General features: G+C 31.6%; 1 protein-coding gene across 1 annotated transcript in view; it reads right to left on the bottom strand.

The window, feature by feature from the left end:
• Positions 1-17979, bottom strand: part of LOC101896376 (potassium voltage-gated channel protein eag) — a 274849-nt gene that overhangs the window by 156836 nt on the left and 100034 nt on the right. Inside the window, exon 2 of the mRNA XM_059118706.1 lies at positions 7844-8463. Within this exon, the coding sequence (XP_058974689.1) occupies positions 7844-7922 (79 nt within the window). The 5' untranslated portion in view covers positions 7923-8463. The remainder of the gene's footprint in view (positions 1-7843; positions 8464-17979) is intronic.

Raw genomic sequence — 17979 nt, 5'->3', positions numbered from 1 at the left:
TGACGGAGGCCAAAAATTCCATGGCCTGCGGTGAGGCCAGAAAATTTTCTATAGAAAATTCCATGGCCTGTATTGAGGTCAGAAAGTTTTTTATTGAAAATTCCATGGCCTGACGGAGGCCAGAAAATTTACTATAAAAAAATTCCATGGCCTGACGGAGGCCAGAAAAAATTCTATAGAAAATTCCATGGACTGGGGTGAGGCCGGAATTTTTTTAATAAAAAATTCTATAGCCTGTGGTGAGGCTAGAATTTTTTTTATAAAAAAAATCCATGGCCTGGGAGAAGCCATAAATTTTCTATAGAAAATTCCATGGCCTGCGGTGAGGCCAGAAAATTTCCTAGCCATTTCCTTAACTTAACTTTCCCTCTAACTTCTATGTTTTTTGATATTTTATAAAAACTCCTTTTGAATGCGATTCAGAACACTTCAGAGAATTTAAAAAAAATTTATCACAAAAATATGTTGACAAAATTTTCGCCAAATTTACCTAAAAAAGAATATGAAAAACTGTTTTCTCAGTAAAATATTTTTGGCTTAACTTGTTTATATTTTTTAAGCCCCCAGATAATTTTATGGAGAATTCCATAGTCCTGTCAAGGCTGTAAAACGACATCGAGAAGGATACCAAATTTTATATGAAAACAATTGTTTTGTCAATATCTTATTGTGGTACTGGGCTGCGTATGAATACTTTTAATTATTGGGCTATTTTGGTATTTTCCCCATAACTTCTCGAGTGTTTAACATTTTTTCCAAATTCTTTTTGAGTTTGATTCGAAACACTACCGAGAGTATTAAAAAAATATAATACGACAGAAGTTTGTTGTTAAAATATGCTTTAACTTTACTTAAAATTCTAAAGAAATATTATATCGATTTAACAAAACTTAATTTTTGACCACTCTTCGTTATCATTTTTTCCAAAATGCTGAAGTGTTTTAAGTGAAAATTATTAAGCATATACTACAACTGGTAGCATATACTACAACTTGGAAAATATTAAAATTTTTAATGAAAAACAAAGTATTTGGCAGAGAATTTTAATGTGGAACTTGGAGGCGTATGATTATTAAAAGCTATTCTAATATTTTGGCATTTTCCCCCTGACTTCTACATCGCAGGCAATTTTTTCAAAATTCTTTCTGAATATGACCCAGAACACTTCACAAAAAGATGTCAAAAATTTATGATGAAAAGTTATCTTTAATATTTGTGAAATTCTCTTAAAGCACAAACAAATGGGAAAAGTCTATGCTTTTGATTTTTCAAAAAAAAAACTTTTTTAAGGAATATTTTGTATTTCAGACAATACAATTATTTGGTGCGCCAATGTAACGTTTTCAATAGTTGCGGAGTATAAAATAAAAGTTTAGGATCTTTGCTGGTCATATTTTCGAAATTTGAAGGCGTTTTGGCAACATTTGGTTGTGGTGCTGTGTTGCGTATGATTGTTATTAATTGCTGTACCTTTTTAGTATTTTCCTCATAACTTCCATATTGTGGGGAATTTTTTCGAAATTCTTTATGAACTGGTTTCACTATATTCCAAAGAATAATCAAAAATTATGAAATAAAAATATCTCTTTTAAAAAAGTCGCTAGATTCACATAAAATTCCGAGGAATGTGATATTTTGTCATTTTCCCCCTGACTTCTACATCGCAGGCAATTATTTTTAAATTCTTTCTGAACATGACCCAGAACACTTCACAAAAAGCTGTCAAGAATTTAGAATGGAAAGTTGTCTTTAATATTTGTGAAATTCTCATAAAACACAAACAAATACGATAGATCCTTGCTTTTGATATTTGAAAAAAAAAACCTTTTTAAGGAATACTTTGGAACAGCCACTATTATAAAAAATTAAATAATTTGGTGCTCCGATCTAACGTTTTCTATAGTTCAGTAGTATAAAATAAAAGTTTGGAGTCAATGCTGATCATATTTTTCAAATTTGAAGGTGTATTGGCAGTATTTAGTTGTGGTGCTATGTTGCGTATGATTGTTATTAATTGCTGGACTATTTTAGTATTTTCTTCATAACTTCCATATTGTGGGGAATTTTTTCGAAATTCTTTTTGTATTGGATTCACAATACTTCAAGTAATATTCAAAAATTATGAAATAAAAATATTTCATTTAAAGGTGCCCTAGATTCACATAAAATTCCGAAGAATATAAAGCAACTAATTTTTCCAAAATATGTTTTTGTTTTAGAATGACCATGATTTTGTCTAAAACTCTGCAGTTTTTTATGGAATATCCCACGTATTTGACCAGGCCATTCGGGGACCTTGGAAAAACCACCAACTTTGGAAAATAAAAATATTTTATTGAAGTTGAGTTCACGCTCTCATTCCCTGCAAGTAATGTAAACTTTTTATGGCATTTAAAATTTTGGCTCTCCATATGGGTTTTTGTATGCGAGTTTGCCATTTATTCCGTGTGGCAATCATGTTGTGGCATAAATGATTGTTACTTTCGAAAGAACAATAAATATTATTCATAAACCTCATGTGGTTATCCGCAAAAACCATCATCCAAACCGCACACATACACAAGACTTGAGCTGCAACGCTGTTGATTTATCATCATCATCAGCAGCAGCAGCATTGACAGGGAACTGCAGTGCCAGCAGGGATCGGAGGGAAGGGTAGGACCAAGCCACTGCCATTGTTGCAAGTTGCACCTATTGAGTGCTGCCCGTTTGGGGTGAGGAGCATCAATGTCATATCAGTGCAAGAAAAAATAAAACCAGAACACTGTGTGTGGAACCCAAAATCAAAATTAAAGCTTATAAACTTTTGACACACTCACACACCCTCAGATCCAACCAGATTCATTGTGGTGGTAGTCTTTGTGGTCATGTTAAATATGTATGTGTGTGGGGCTCTCTACATAAATATACAACCATCAGCATCAACACCACAAAACATAACCCAAAAAAAGGTCTTAAATTTTCAGAGAATTTAAGGTGACAAGAGAAAAATTTAAAGGGCAATTGGAGAGAAAAGAAAAAAATTTCTCTCCACTTGCCCAAGGCTATTTTGTAATGGGAAATTCCCACTGGAATTCATTACCCTAATGCTGGCGATAAATTTTTACAACCCCATTTGGCTTTGACCAAAAACATTTTCGCCTTTTAGCCACAATTGGCCAGATACAAAAACACTCAAGCGCTCCTATCTCTCTCTCTCACACACACACACCCATATCGACAACGACTTCAGATAGCCACGAATTAGCCCAGTATTGAGTGATTTTCAATGGTTTCCCTGCTGATAACAACAAAACCAATAGTCCTTTTGAAATTCGCATTTCAAGTTGGGGCGCACAAAAGTCAACACCACACGACAGCATTAAATGAAAACATTTTTATGGCAATCTTGGAAAAATATATAAATCGAAAAATTCTGTTATTGAGAAAGCGTATAAATCTCTAGGCCACCACAATGCTTGGTCGCAGCATAGAAAGCATTACAAGGAATTTCAAAGGGATTTCAAAGAGGCTTTAGAAAAGCACCTCTAACATCCAGCAGACCATAGAAATTGCTCTACTCCTACTCGTCGGAAAATAGGGCGTTTGACCATAAAGTCCACTGCAACCCATCATTTATTATGACACAGAGAGAAAAAAATAATTTAGATAAGCAAATTGTTTAACAAGAAATTGCTAAGATTTATCGGCAGCAATATAAATCAATGCTGAGAGCAGCTGCTGCTGCTGCCCATGGATAACAAGAAATTGAGGTTTGTTTACACGAGGGCAGAAAAATACAAGTCGCTTTTTTAATTACTTCTATGGAACGGGGGAGGGATTAAAAGGATATAAAGGACTGTGAAACTTCATGACGAGGTGAAATACATTTCCGCAAACCGAATCTGGGTTTTTGGAATTTTGTATTTTAGCTATGGTCACAGGCTATGGGATTCAAAATTAAAAGTTCCATGTTGCCTTGAAAGAATGTTAAGAAACAGAATTTTTATTTATTTGTACCCGGTTGCGTATAACTAATATTAATTATTGGGTTATTTTGGAAAAATATTCATAACTTCTACAATTGTTAGAATATTTGATTGTTTTGTATGGTGAATGAAAGCTAAGACTTCAGGAAACAAGTTCTGCTTTAGAGGAAAATAAAGAAATTTATTTCTTTCACCCGAATTTGCTATGAAACTTTTACTTAATTGAGTCAATGAAATTATTGACACTAGGAATATATTTCCACCACAAGAATTTGAGATTTTGGAATTTTGTATTTTAGCTACGCTAACAGGCTATGGGATTCAATATTAAAAATTCCTTGTTGCCTTTAAAGAATGATAAGAAACAGCATTTTTAATATTTGTACCCGGTTGCGTATAAGTAATATTAAATATTGGTTTATTTTGGAAAAATATTCACTACTCCTACAATTTTTGGAATATTTTATTGCTTTGTAGGGCGAATGAAAGCTAAGACTTCGGGAAACAAGTTCTGTTTTAGAGGAAAATAAAGAAATTTATTCCTTTTATATGAATTTGCCATAAACTTTTATATTATTGAATCAACGTTATAGTTGGGAACAAAAATATATTTCCGCCAGAAGAATTCGAGATTTTGGAATTTTGTATTTTAGAAGTACTCATCAGTTGTATGATTCCATAATAAAAGATAAAAGTTGTCTCGAAATAATAATAAAAAAATAATATTTTTAATAATTGTCATAGTGGGCGTATAAGTAATATTATTTTTTGTGTTATTTTGGAAAAATATGCATAATTTCTACAATTGTTGGAATATTTTATTGTTTTGCATGGCGAATGAAAGCTAAGACCTCAGGAAACAAGTTCTGCTTTCGAGAAAAACAAGGAAAATTTCTTCTTTCGCAAGAATTTGCTTAAAACTTTTGTTTAAATGAATCAATGTAATTATTTGGCACAAGAAATATACTCCCGGTACAAGAATTTGAGATTTTGGAATTTTGTATTTCGGAAGCCCTCATCAGTTATGTGAATCAAAAATAAAAACATCAACATGTCTCACAAAAATATTAAAAAATAGTATTTTTGATAATTGCCACAGTCTGCGTATAAGTAATATTATTTCTTAGGTTATTTTAGAAAAATATTCATAGTTTCCACAATTTCTGGAATATCTTGTTCATCTGTATAGCCAATGAAAGCTAAGAATTAGGGGAAAAATTTCATTCTTAAAGGAGAGCTACAAAACCTACATAATTCATATGAAGTTGCTATATAACTATATATATTTTTTTTTTTTTTTGAATTAATCTAATATTTTGACAAAAAATTATATTTCCGGCATAAGAATTTCAGATTTTGGAATTTTGTATTTAAGATATATTCGTCAACTATCCGATTCAAAGGTATAAACATGAAACTGTCTCGAAAAAAAATCAAAAATTGTATTTTTAATAATTGTATCAGTGGGCGTATAAGTTATATTATTTCATGGGTTATTTAAGAAAAATCTTCATAGTTTCCACAATTTTTGGAATATTTCATTCATCTGCATGGTTAATGAATGCTAAGAGTTCAAGGAACAATATCATCTTTGGGAAAAACATCGAAATATACATAGTTCGTATCCATTTACTACACAATTTCGAATTTTTAATTAAATAAAATGTAAAAAATACAAAATAACTGCGGCATCACGAACATAAATGCTCTAAAAATTATTTCCTCCAAAATAAATTGATTTTTTTAAATTTTGAATTTTAGATAAAATTGTCAGCTTTGCGTTTCAATAAAAAATTCAAAATAGTCTTTGAAAATCATTAAAAAATATATTTTTTACCTCTTTGTGCCAGGGTGCGTATAACTAATATTAATTATTGAGTTATTTTAGTAAAATATGCATAACATCGGTAATTGTTGGAATATTTTATTGACCTGCATTGCAAATGAAAGCTAAGACTTCGCGGAACAATTCAGTCCTTAGAAAAAATAACAAAATATTCATAGTTCATATGAAATTTATATTAAAACTACGTCTTAATTGCATCAACTTTCGAGTTTGGTAACAAATTATCTCCTCTACACAAATTCGATATATTGAAGTTCTGTATTTTAGACGAACTCATCAACATGCAATAAAATATTAAAACAATTAAAGTTGCCTTAACAATTTTTAAATTAAAGGCGTTTTAATAATTTTCCCAGGGTGCGTATAATTGATAGTAATTATTATATAATTTCAGTAAAATAGCTCTTACTAATGTCGAAGCATTTTAGAGATCTGTATGGCAAATGAGAGCTGAGACTTCGCGGAACAATTTCCACTTTGGAAAAATGGTTTATATAGAATGTTTACAAAACTTCGTCTTAATTGCATCAATTTTGTTGTTGGGGAAAAATAATCTCCTCTACACAAATTCTAGATTTTATATTTTGGACTAACGCTTCGATGTACAATCCAAAATTAAAAAAAAAAAATAATAATGTTGACTTTAAATTCTTAAAATAAAGGATTTTAAAAAATTGTCCCAGGGTGCGTATAACTGATATTAATTATTGAGTTATTTTAGCTATACCTTCATAGCTCCCACAATTGTTGGAATATTTTAGTCAACGGCATACCACACGAAAGCTTAGACTTCTAGGAATAATTAGTTCTTTTTGTATTTTAGGTGTACTCATCACATATGCAATGAAGTATTAAAAATTTAAAAATTCCTTAAAAATTATTATTCAAAAATATTTTAAATAATTGTCCCTGGGTGCGTATGACTAATATTATTTTTTGGGTTGTTTTAATAAAATATTCATAGCTCCTCCAATTAATGGCATATTTTATTCATTATTATGGCAAATGAAAGCTTAGACTTTTGAGAATAACTCATTCTTCAGGAAAAATAACGGAAAATATATGGTTCGTATGAATTTCTATTAAAAATATTTTGAATTATTCATTTATTGCATCAACTTTGTGGTAGGGTAAAAAAATATCTCCTCTTCGAGATTTTGGAATTTTGTATTTAAGATGAACTCATCAGTTATTCAATATGATATTAAAAATTTAAATTTGCCCTAAAAATTATTTTAATAAAATGGTTTTAATAATTGTCCCTAGGTGCGTATGACTAATATTAATTTGTGGGTTGTTTTAATAAAATATTCACAGCTCCTTCAATTAGGGGCACATTTAATGCAGTCATGTGGCATATGAAAGCTAGGACTTCAGGGATAACTTTCGTCCTTTAAGAAAATAACGAAAAATACAGAGCTCATAATACATTTTTACATTAGTCATAAAATTATTTAATTAGACTCCAATTATTTCTATTATAACTTTTTGTTTAAAAAAAAAATATATTTTTTTCTGCAAAAAATTAGATTTTTGGAATTTTGTATTTTTGATATGGCCATCAGATATACGAAAGAAAATTTAAAATTAGTAATTTCCTTTAAATAATAATAATATGAGTAGTTCGTAGTAATCGGCCCATGCTGCGTATAAGTATTTTAAATTATTGGGTTAATTTAGTAAAATATGCATAGCTCCTACAATTGTTGGAATATTTCTTTCAACGATGTGGCAAATGAAGGCCAAGAATCTGTAGAATCATATTCTTTTTATTTTGATAATGATAAAGTGGTACATTCAGCTTCATTTCTTGTAGAACTTCTTAAATATATTTCTGTCACAAAGAAAATTATAAAAATTTCAAACAAATTTTACAGGATTTCGTATCTATGAAACCTTGTGTTTTTATTTGAGGCTGATGACATTAAGCCCACCGGAAACACAGGCAGTGAATTTATTTTTTGGGTCATCAGAGAAAGGAAATTAAAAAAAAATATTTAAATAAGTTTCAAGTCTCTTCTCTACTTACGTTGTGAGTTGGAACGACGTATGATATTCTCCAGGAATGTGTTTTGTGGAGCCACTAAACCTCTTCGACCACCCGGCATTTTGATAGATGTGTCAGGTCTACTTTTTTTCTTTTGGGGTTGACTTTTAGTTATAGCTAATATTTTGTTTTAACTTTCTTAAACTTTAGTTATTTGTTGTTATCCTTTTGCGCAAGGATATGATTTTTTGCTTGTTATTAATATATTTTTTTTGGATTACTAATTTCAATTTTAAATTAAGTTGGTGCCTAGCAATTGTGTACTCTACTAAGCTTTATTTATTTGCTATCACGGCAATGGCGAAATATTTCAGCTTCTCCAGATTGCTGCAGCAACATTGTAATTTGAAATTGTGTAGCAACATTTGACGCGGCAACATTGTTTCCATTAGCATCATTATCATGATTATTTTTATTATTATTATCATCAGTCTTAATTATTAAATCATAAGTATACATTTTTGTTTTAATATTGTTGTTGGTGTTTTTTGGGGGGTGTTTTACATTTCTAGTTTATCATCATAAATACTAGTCCAACAGCAACCAGTTGTAGTTCATATTTATGCAGCATATTTTAAGGCTGTTGATAAAGCGTATATAAACTGTAAAGAGAAGAAGAAAATATAAAATTATTTTACCATTTATTTATGGAAAATTTATGTTTTCAGAATTTTGTATTTTAGACAAGGTCAGAAGGAATGCAGGGCAATAACAAAAAATTGTAATTTGCTTTTAAAAATATGGAAATAAGTACAATTAAATATTTTTTCCAGGGTTGCGTATAACTAATATTAATTATGGTTTATTTTGGAAAAATAATCATAACTCATGAAATTCTTGGAATATTTCAATAACCAGGATGGCAAATTAAAGCCAAGAATGTATAAAATAATACTACAACTGAAGAGTATTTAATACGGAAAATAGGTTTTATAATAATTAAGTGTAAATCTAAATATTTTTGTATCAACTTGGAAAATAAATTTTTTGTTTCCACTCGAAAATTTTAATTACTTGCCATAATAGTTTGTATTATGGAATTTCGTATTACAAACGTGATTCAGGCTATGTGCTACCATAACAAAAATATAAAATTTTCAATGGAAAATATGAAAATTAATAAAATTAAACAGTTGCCCAGGGTGGCGTATAACTAATATTAATTATGCCTTATTTTAGTAAAAAGTTCATAACTTAGGCAATTGTTGGTATATTTTATTCCACCGAACGGCAAATGAAAGCCCAAACCCCGAGGCCCAATATCGTGTACAGGAAAAATAACGAGTTTACCAAAGTTCATATAAAATTTTGATAATATTTCCAAAATATGAAAATATATTAAACCATGAATGGATTTATTGGAAATTAATTATGGCTTATTTTAGAAAATTTTCATAACTCATGGAATTTTCGGTATGTTATATTCAACAGAACTGCAAATGAAAGCTCAAACCCCGAGGCACAATAGGGTATACAGTAAAATTAGTGAGTTAAACAACGTTAATATACAATTTTGATTAAACTCTTGAAATATATTTCCGAATTATGAACGCATATTTAAACCTTGAATGAATTTATGGAAATTGGTTTCTAAACATATTGAATTTGAAAACTATTTTAAATTAAAAGAATATGGAATTTCAAAACAATTTCCATGCCACAAAATTAGTTATTAAAAATAAATTTACTGGGAAATTTATTATTTTACATATTTCCAAAATGTTTAGCTGTTAGCGTAAAATTATTAAGTTATTTGGGTAGAATACTCAGAACTCGTATATTTTTGTATTATCTATTAAACGAAACCGCAGATGCGAGCCAATAATATACTGAAAAATACAGCTTTTGGGTTAAATCTTTGTAGATAAATATTTCATATTGAAATTCCCTATAATTTGGAAACTATATTCCCTCTGCATGAAAATATTGTTTAAATTTTCCGTAATCGCTGATAGAATTGGCGTTTTATGAATTTTGTATTTTAGAGCTGTTTATAGCATGCGAGAAAAGTCGAATTGAAAAGTGAAATTGCTGTAAACGTCGGCATTGCAAAGATATTTTATATGAGTACTATAGTGCGTATGACTAATTTTATTTATTGGGTTATTTCAGTAAAATACTCATAGCTCATAAACATGTCGGAATATTTGGCCAAATAAGATGGCAATTGAAAGCTAAGACTTGTGTGGATAATACCAACTTTAGAAGATGTAACGAAGAATAAATCTATCTCAAGATTTTTTGAAATACCTTTTGAATATTTAAAATTTCAATCGAATTTTTTTAAAAAATCAAGCGAAAGTTAGATAAAAAAATATTGGCGAAGTTATGTATTAAAGAACTCTTCATCGGCTATTCAAAAATAAATTCGAAAAAAATTCCTGGCCATAAAAAATATTTAAAAAAAATAAAACTCTTGTAAACTCCGGCATTGCGAAGGTATTTAAGATGAGTACGAGTGTGCGTATGACTAATATTATTTATTGGGCTATTTCAGTAAAGTATGCATATCTCATAAACATGTCCGAATATTCGGCCTAATAAGATGGCAAATGAAAGCTAAGATTTGTGGTCATAATATCACCTTCAGAAGATATAACGAAATAATAATAAATCTCTAGATTTTTTCAGAAACTTTTTGAATTTCTAAAATTTCAATATTTTTTTTTAATCAAGCGATATTTAGAAAAATTGTATTACTGAATTTATGTATTAGGGAATTCATCAGCTATACAAAAATTTATCTGAAAATAATTTATAGCCATAAAAAAATTTGTAAAAATAACAGATTATTATTTTTTTTTCGGGTTGAGTATAATTGTTGTTAATTTCTCAATGAATTTCATAAATCAATTTTATCTAATTAATTTCTTTTATGCATTTTTTAAAGCAATGTGGCATTTTAAAGTCCAAACATTGTTCCTAAGATAATTTCGGTAAAACGCATCACTCATTACATTTTTTTCCAAGTCTTTGTAAATATTTTACTTTTACATAAACTGGAATCAATCTCAGATAATTTCTTAGAAAATTTTTATTCCAATAATTTTGTATTTTGGAAATGACCAGATAGTTTCCGAAACAAAATTAAAATTGTCGAAATGTTCTAAAAATAATTGAAATACAAGAATTTTAATATTTGTACCAGATAGCGTATAACTAATATTAATTATTGGGTTATATTGGAAACTCGGACGTAACTACTATATTTGTTGGTGTATTTAAATGCAAAGTACGGCATTTGAAAGGCTATGCATTGCTTAACAATTTGTGTTTTAAGCATAACACCAACAATTTAATAAATCACATGATCTCCTCCTCAAATTATAAAAATATACTTTTTTTTCGAAATCCCCAAATATATTTTGCGTGAATCGTGGCAAATGAAAGCCAAGAATACATAGAATAAAGGAATTATAGAGGAATTAAATTAAAGGAATTAGTTTATATGTTATTCAATGTTCAATTGCGGGAATATATTTTTGTAAAATGTTTCTTATTATATTTTTTCTGGACGTTCAATAATATTTTATAATAATCAGCAGATAAATTATTAACCGAAAATATCAAAACAAATATTTCCTAAACTATTTAAAATTTAAAAACATTAGATTTAAAAAAAGTAATTTTTATTAAATTTTAAGGGTCCATTTCTTATATTACAATTTTTTATTTTAGTTCTGATTTTAAGGTATGCGATTACATTTCAGAATTTCCCTTGGAAAAAACTAAAATAAGTAATTTTAAATTTTTGGTCTCCGGTGGCGTACGCCTACTATTAATTATTGGGTTATTCCGATAAAACGTTCATAACTCTTTTATTTTTTGGTATATTTCATTGAAAAGCATGGCAAATGAACGACAAGAATATGTAGAATAATATTGGTTTAAAGGAATTGTAGAGTAATGATTAGTTTATATTATATATCCCTAGAACATCGGGAAAATATTGATCCAACATAAAAATCTATTCATTTACGGTAATATATTTCTGTAAAACATTTTGTATAAGTTAGATACTTTGCCCCTCAACTTCCCTTGCTCGATCAATCACGGATGCTGATTGGCGCACAGGCATCTCCTCTACAACTCCCCTGGCGGAGACCGTAGTGAGCGGATCGTCGCTGGGCATTGGTTGTTGTCGGTAACCTCACCTTGTTACACATGCTCTCATTGGAAGTAGTTGTAGTTGTATTAGTAGACAGACATGAGATCCTCTGCGATCACCTAGAACCTCAGCGTTCACTTGTCTTTAGTCTTTGGAAGAATACCCAACACGGCCACTGTCGCCAACACACAACATTGAAAAGAGGTAAACTTATTGTAGAAAAAAACACATCAAAGCAATTCAATAAATCAGCAAATTTTGCAAGAAAAGAAATTAATACTGTTTGTTTTATTTTTCTTATTGTTTCTTTTCCCCCATTACTCTACATAAACATTTTGGTCGCATCGAGCCGGATTTGCCAAGTTGAGAAGTTTGCCTGACTATTAATTGCTGTTTTTGTTATCTCTTTTACAAAGGAATCAACTCAACAACACACATCCCCCCTCATAAATCGCACCACCGCATCAACATCATCATCCTATTCATCATCATCAACATCAAAAAAGGTACGTAAGTTCAGTGAAATTTGTTATTGTGAGCTTAGAGTGCTATTTATTTTGAAAAAAAGTGAAAAGTGTTAGTTTTTGTTTGCTTCGCGGTACTGGTCGCCTTTGTTTTACCCTAATTTGCGATATCTTTAAATTTACAGTCCACAACAATTTTATTTTGCTGAAAAATCTAAAGATTCCTTCAAATCGAGACGTATTCGCATTATTTTCCATTTTATTGCGAAATAATCGAATTTCCCGGTTAATTTGTGTTTAATAATTCGAATTTATCAAAAAGAAATATATTTCTGTTGATAAAATAACCTGCCGCTGTAGTGTGCATAATTTTGTTTTCGGTTATTGCAATATTCTCCACACATTTCTGCATTGTCGAGTGATCTCTTTTACATCTCACCAATTCGGTATTACTCTCAACGAGAATAAAATCACCACATTGCAAGTACCGCTTTTTCTAATTAACATACAAACATACCAACATTGCTAAATCCCCCCGTACCTCGCCCCAACACACACTGTTTGGTCATTTTCGTTGGTCTGTTTGTCTTGCCATTGCAATAACAATAATCCCTAAAATTCCAAGCGCCTTTTTCTAGCGTCAGTCTACTAACCAACAACTATAACAACAACTTATTTATTTCTCCAACTCTCACTGTTGGTTCGTCGTCGTTGGTTAGTTCGTAACGAGGCAGTTGCTTACCCACACACACTGAGCGCTCTGCTGACGCTGCTTGTGTTTTATTTTCTTTTGTGCGATATCCGTTGCGATCATTGTCGTCGGTCAGCTCGTAGTGTGGTAGATAACCCACCCCCGTCACCGTTCGACCATCAAACACTGCTTGTGTTTTATTCTTCTTTGTGCGGTATTCGTTATTCACCACTGCACAGTGGGTTCAAGTCGAAAAATTGTGAATTTTAAAAAATAAAATTTTGAAAAATAATTTGTAATTTGTTTTTGATAATATTTAATAAAAAAGTGTTTTTGGACTTTTTTAATATTTTGTCACCCTACATTCGGCATATTATATGTACATTTCATTGTGCTCATTTGCGAGAAAAATATCGATATTTTCGTAACTTATCTTAGAAGTTTTGCTTATTTTAAAGAAATTATTAGTTCGTGTGTACATATCAATATTTGTCAGTTGGAAATACGTGCACCCTACACTCGGCACACATCGACAATTTATCAATTTTTCTTATTTTTCGAATTTTTTCAATATTGATTGATAAATATCGCCAATTTAAATATATTTTAATTGTTATTTGGATATTTATATTCATTTTTATTTGCATTTTCGTTATACATTTCATTCTAAATAACCTTTTTGTTCTTTTTTGCTATTTCTTTGGTAAAATTTGGGAAGTTATTCAATTTTCTTTCCACCGAATTAGTTTTTCTTTGTGATTCTAAAAATTTGCACCGGTTATTTTGGGGTTTCTTTAATAAGACTTTGCGTCATTGTGCTTCATTTTAGCTGAATATTTGATTAGTATTTGTTGAAATTGAATTCTGAAACCATGTCGGTCACTCCACTAACTCAATTTATTCGGGCATCCGATAATGTTGTTAAATTTGCCGCTGCTTTTAAATTGATTAAGGCAGAAACTCACACGGTTTTCAATTTAGAAATTCGAAATACCGAACTTCAGGACTTGTGGTACAAGGTCAAGGATACTTATGAAAAGTATCTCGATTATCTGATAACCGTTGAGGGTACTACCTCAGACGGAATTGCTTCTGCTGATGAAAAATATCAGTCCACCAGAGAAAACTTCGTTGAATGTTTATCGGAAATAACCGAACTGTTGCAGAAACTAAGGTCTGCGAAAACACCTCCTTCCACCCCAGCTGATATTCGTGTTAGTACCCCCCAGAATGTCCAAAATCAGGTTTCTGTGGCGCGGTCATGCAATAGGTCGAATACTTCACAGTCAGGTACTACCAATCCAAACAATGTACTGAATAATAGTTTGCCGCCTTTATCCAATATGGCTTATCCAGATATTCAGAGTACTTCTGATATCTCAGTTTCGAATTGGAGTTTACCGCCTTGTAGTTTCGACACCATGCATAATCTTAATTTACCGCCGTGAGATATAGATGATTTCCACGGAGATTTTTTGTCGTGGCCTACGTTCCGTGATTTATTTTCTGCAATGTTCATTAATAATTCCCGACTAACTGATATTGAGAGGTTGTGTCATTTGATTAAGAAAACCCAAGGTGAGGCTAGGGAAATTGTGTCGAAGTTTCCACTCACGCATAAAAGTTTTGTTCTGGCTTGGAAAGCTCTTAGGGATGCTTATGACAACAAAAGGATTCTAGTCGATAGTCATTTAAAAATTCTGTTCGATCTTCCATCATTAGCTAATGAAACGAGTTCAGGTCTTAAGACTTTACAAAGGGGCATTAACGGTTGTTTATCTGCCATGTCAGTCTATGACATTGTCACGGATCATTGGGATCCTATTTTAGTTTTTATTTGTATTCAGCGTCTGCCACAACTTACGGTGACACTCTGGGAACAGAGTCTCAAAGATAAGTCTTCCTTATCGTCATGGGCTCAGCTCAATTCGTTCCTCACGGAGAGAATTCAGACGCTTGCCTGTTTGCGGGACATAAAAGGTATAGATTCACCAAAATCCCCAAACCAACGCAACGTTAAGGTACATGTGGCGAAATCTTCCCCTGATACAGTAAAATCTTATCCAAAACATCGTTGCGTTCTATGCCCTAATCAAAATCATGCGCTCTACTCTTGTCATCGTTTCAAAAAGATGTCTTTCGATCAAAAAATTACTGTTGTAAAAAAGTTTGGCTTGTGTTTCAATTGTTTGTCAAGAGGTCATTCGGTTAGTAACTGTCCCAGTGCACATAGTTGCTATGTATGCCATGAAAAACATCATACGCTTATGCATAAACCTAATCGTTCGACACCTACAAATAGTCCCTCCTCAAATGTGACGCCCACAGTCCGAGTCCCAAGAACTGCTTCCAATTCTCTTCTAGATAATGTTGCCTCTACATCCACTGGTGCCAATCCGACTTTAGTAAACCGTCAAGTGTTTCACACATCACATAACTCGCGAGTCCTTCTCGGTACCGCCATTGTAAATATTGTTCACGGAGGAAATTCTTATCCTGTTCGAGCCCTCATTGACCCTGCGTCTGAGGCTAGTTTTATAACTGAGCACCTTCAAACTAGATTGAAATTATCGTCTCGATCCACTCTTGCAACCATTTCTGGTGTAAATGGTTCGTCTTCCGTTACCTCTAGGAAAAACTGTCGAATTTGTATAAGCTCTCGCTTAAGTGCTTCAGTTTTGTTGAAAACAGATGCTTTTGTTCTCCCCAAGATTTCTAGTAATCTTCCATCCTTTGCTGTTGACCCTGTTTTATCTCGTTCTTTGCCAAATCTCCTGTTGGCTGATCCAAATATTTTTGATTGTCGTTCGGTAGATATGTTGTTGGGTGCGGACTTATATCCGCAAATATTGTTGCCTGGGGTACAACAAAATATATTAGGCTCTCTATTGGCGCAAAATACCGTCTTTGGTTGGATCCTCTCGGGTCCAATTCCCTCCTCACCATTGCAGGTCTTTACGACCACTTTGAGCTTCAGTGAGGAAGACAGCCTCAATAAAACCATTCTGCGTTTTGGGGAATTTGAGGAGGTTCCCAAACGCAAATTACTTTCGTCATCAGACAAGTTGTGCGAGGACAATTTCCGGTCCACAACTACAAGAAACTCGAAGCGTCGTTATGTTGTCCCACTTCCCATACGTTCTGAATTCCCTCACAGCCTGAAAATTGGTGATTCGCCTCAGAATGTTCTGAGTCCATTTTTTAGGAATGAAAATCCGCTTCAACGCAAACTTCCTTGTAGGCGCCTCCCTTTTTGCTCGGCCAGAACCTATTGTTGAAGAATCGCTATTGAATTTAGCCAATCGATATAGAAAACTGAAGGCATAGTTTTGTTCAGGTTTGCATTAGGTGGAAAGAAGAGTAATAGTTTAGTTTGAACTTTAGTCGAGATACATCCCGATAACTATGGTAAGGTTCGCGTTGCATGCGTCCGAATGCACAGGGTATTATTCGGCGACCAGTCGTCTAGTTAGTCGTGTTACATAATTAAGTCTGTTGTTTGCGAAATATACCTCGTTTGGTTGGGTAATTTCAGGCCCGTCAATTTGTAATTGCCGCGGTATAGATATCTAATTATATGAATTAAAATGATTTGAATAAAATGCTCACAAATAAACTGAACTTACGTCCTTGTAAATCTTATTGTACATATTTATATATAACATAATTCCTTTGAGCTTTAATTAGTTGATACACATGCATGTATATCAAGGTGGGCGGCAATGTATAAGTTAGATACTTTGCCCCTCAACTTCCCTTGCTCGATCAATCACGGATGCTGATTGGCGCACAGGCATCTCCTCTACAACTCCCCTGGCGGAGACCGTAGTGAGCGGATCGTCGCTGGGCATTGGTTGTTGTCGGTAACCTCACCTTGTTACACATGCTCTCATTGGAAGTAGTTGTAGTTGTATTAGTAGACAGACATGAGATCCTCTGCGATCACCTAGAACCTCAGCGTTCACTTGTCTTTAGTCTTTGGAAGAATACCCAACACGGCCACTGTCGCCAACACACAACATTGAAAAGAGGTAAACTTATTGTAGAAAAAAACACATCAAAGCAATTCAATAAATCAGCAAATTTTGCAAGAAAAGAAATTAATACTGTTTGTTTTATTTTTCTTATTGTTTCTTTTCCCCCATTACTCTACATAAACACATTTATTTTTATATTTTTCTGGGATTTTTAATAATATTTTATAATTACCAATGGTTAAACTATTAACAAAAAATAGCAAAACAAATATTCAAATAATATTTCAAAACATTTGATTAAAAAAACTAATTTTTAATAAATTTAAAAAGTCCCTTTCTTGTATTATAATTTTGTATTTTAGTCCTAATTATAAACTATGCGATAGCACTTAAAAATTTAGAGTATCTTATGGGAAATAATACAATAAGTAATTTTGAATTTTTGGTGTGAGGTGGCGTATGACTACTATTAATTATTAGGTTATTCCGATAAAACGTTCATAACTTTTTCATTTATTGTTGTATTTTACTGAAAAGCGTGGCAAATGAAAGCCAAGAATACGTAGAATAATATTGGTCTAAAGGAATTATAGAGTGAAGATTTGATTATATGATATACTCATAAGACATCGGGAAAACATTAAACCAACATAAAAATATATTCATTTAGGAGAATATATTTTTGGAAAATATTTCTTTTTATATTTTTCTGGGACTTTCAATAATAATGATCAATGATCATCGGTAAAATTATTAACCGAAAATATCAAAACAAATATTCACTAAGCTATTTTAAATATAGAATTTTTTTTAATTTATAAAATTAAATTTTAAAAATTTTATATTTTTTACCAAGGACTTTTTTCTCTATCTTGAAA

Source organism: Musca domestica, unplaced genomic scaffold (assembly GCF_030504385.1).
Source record: "Musca domestica strain aabys unplaced genomic scaffold, Musca_domestica.polishedcontigs.V.1.1 13, whole genome shotgun sequence".
Lineage (NCBI taxonomy): Eukaryota > Metazoa > Arthropoda > Insecta > Diptera > Muscidae > Musca > Musca domestica.
This window is presented reverse-complemented; position numbering and strand designations above follow the sequence as displayed.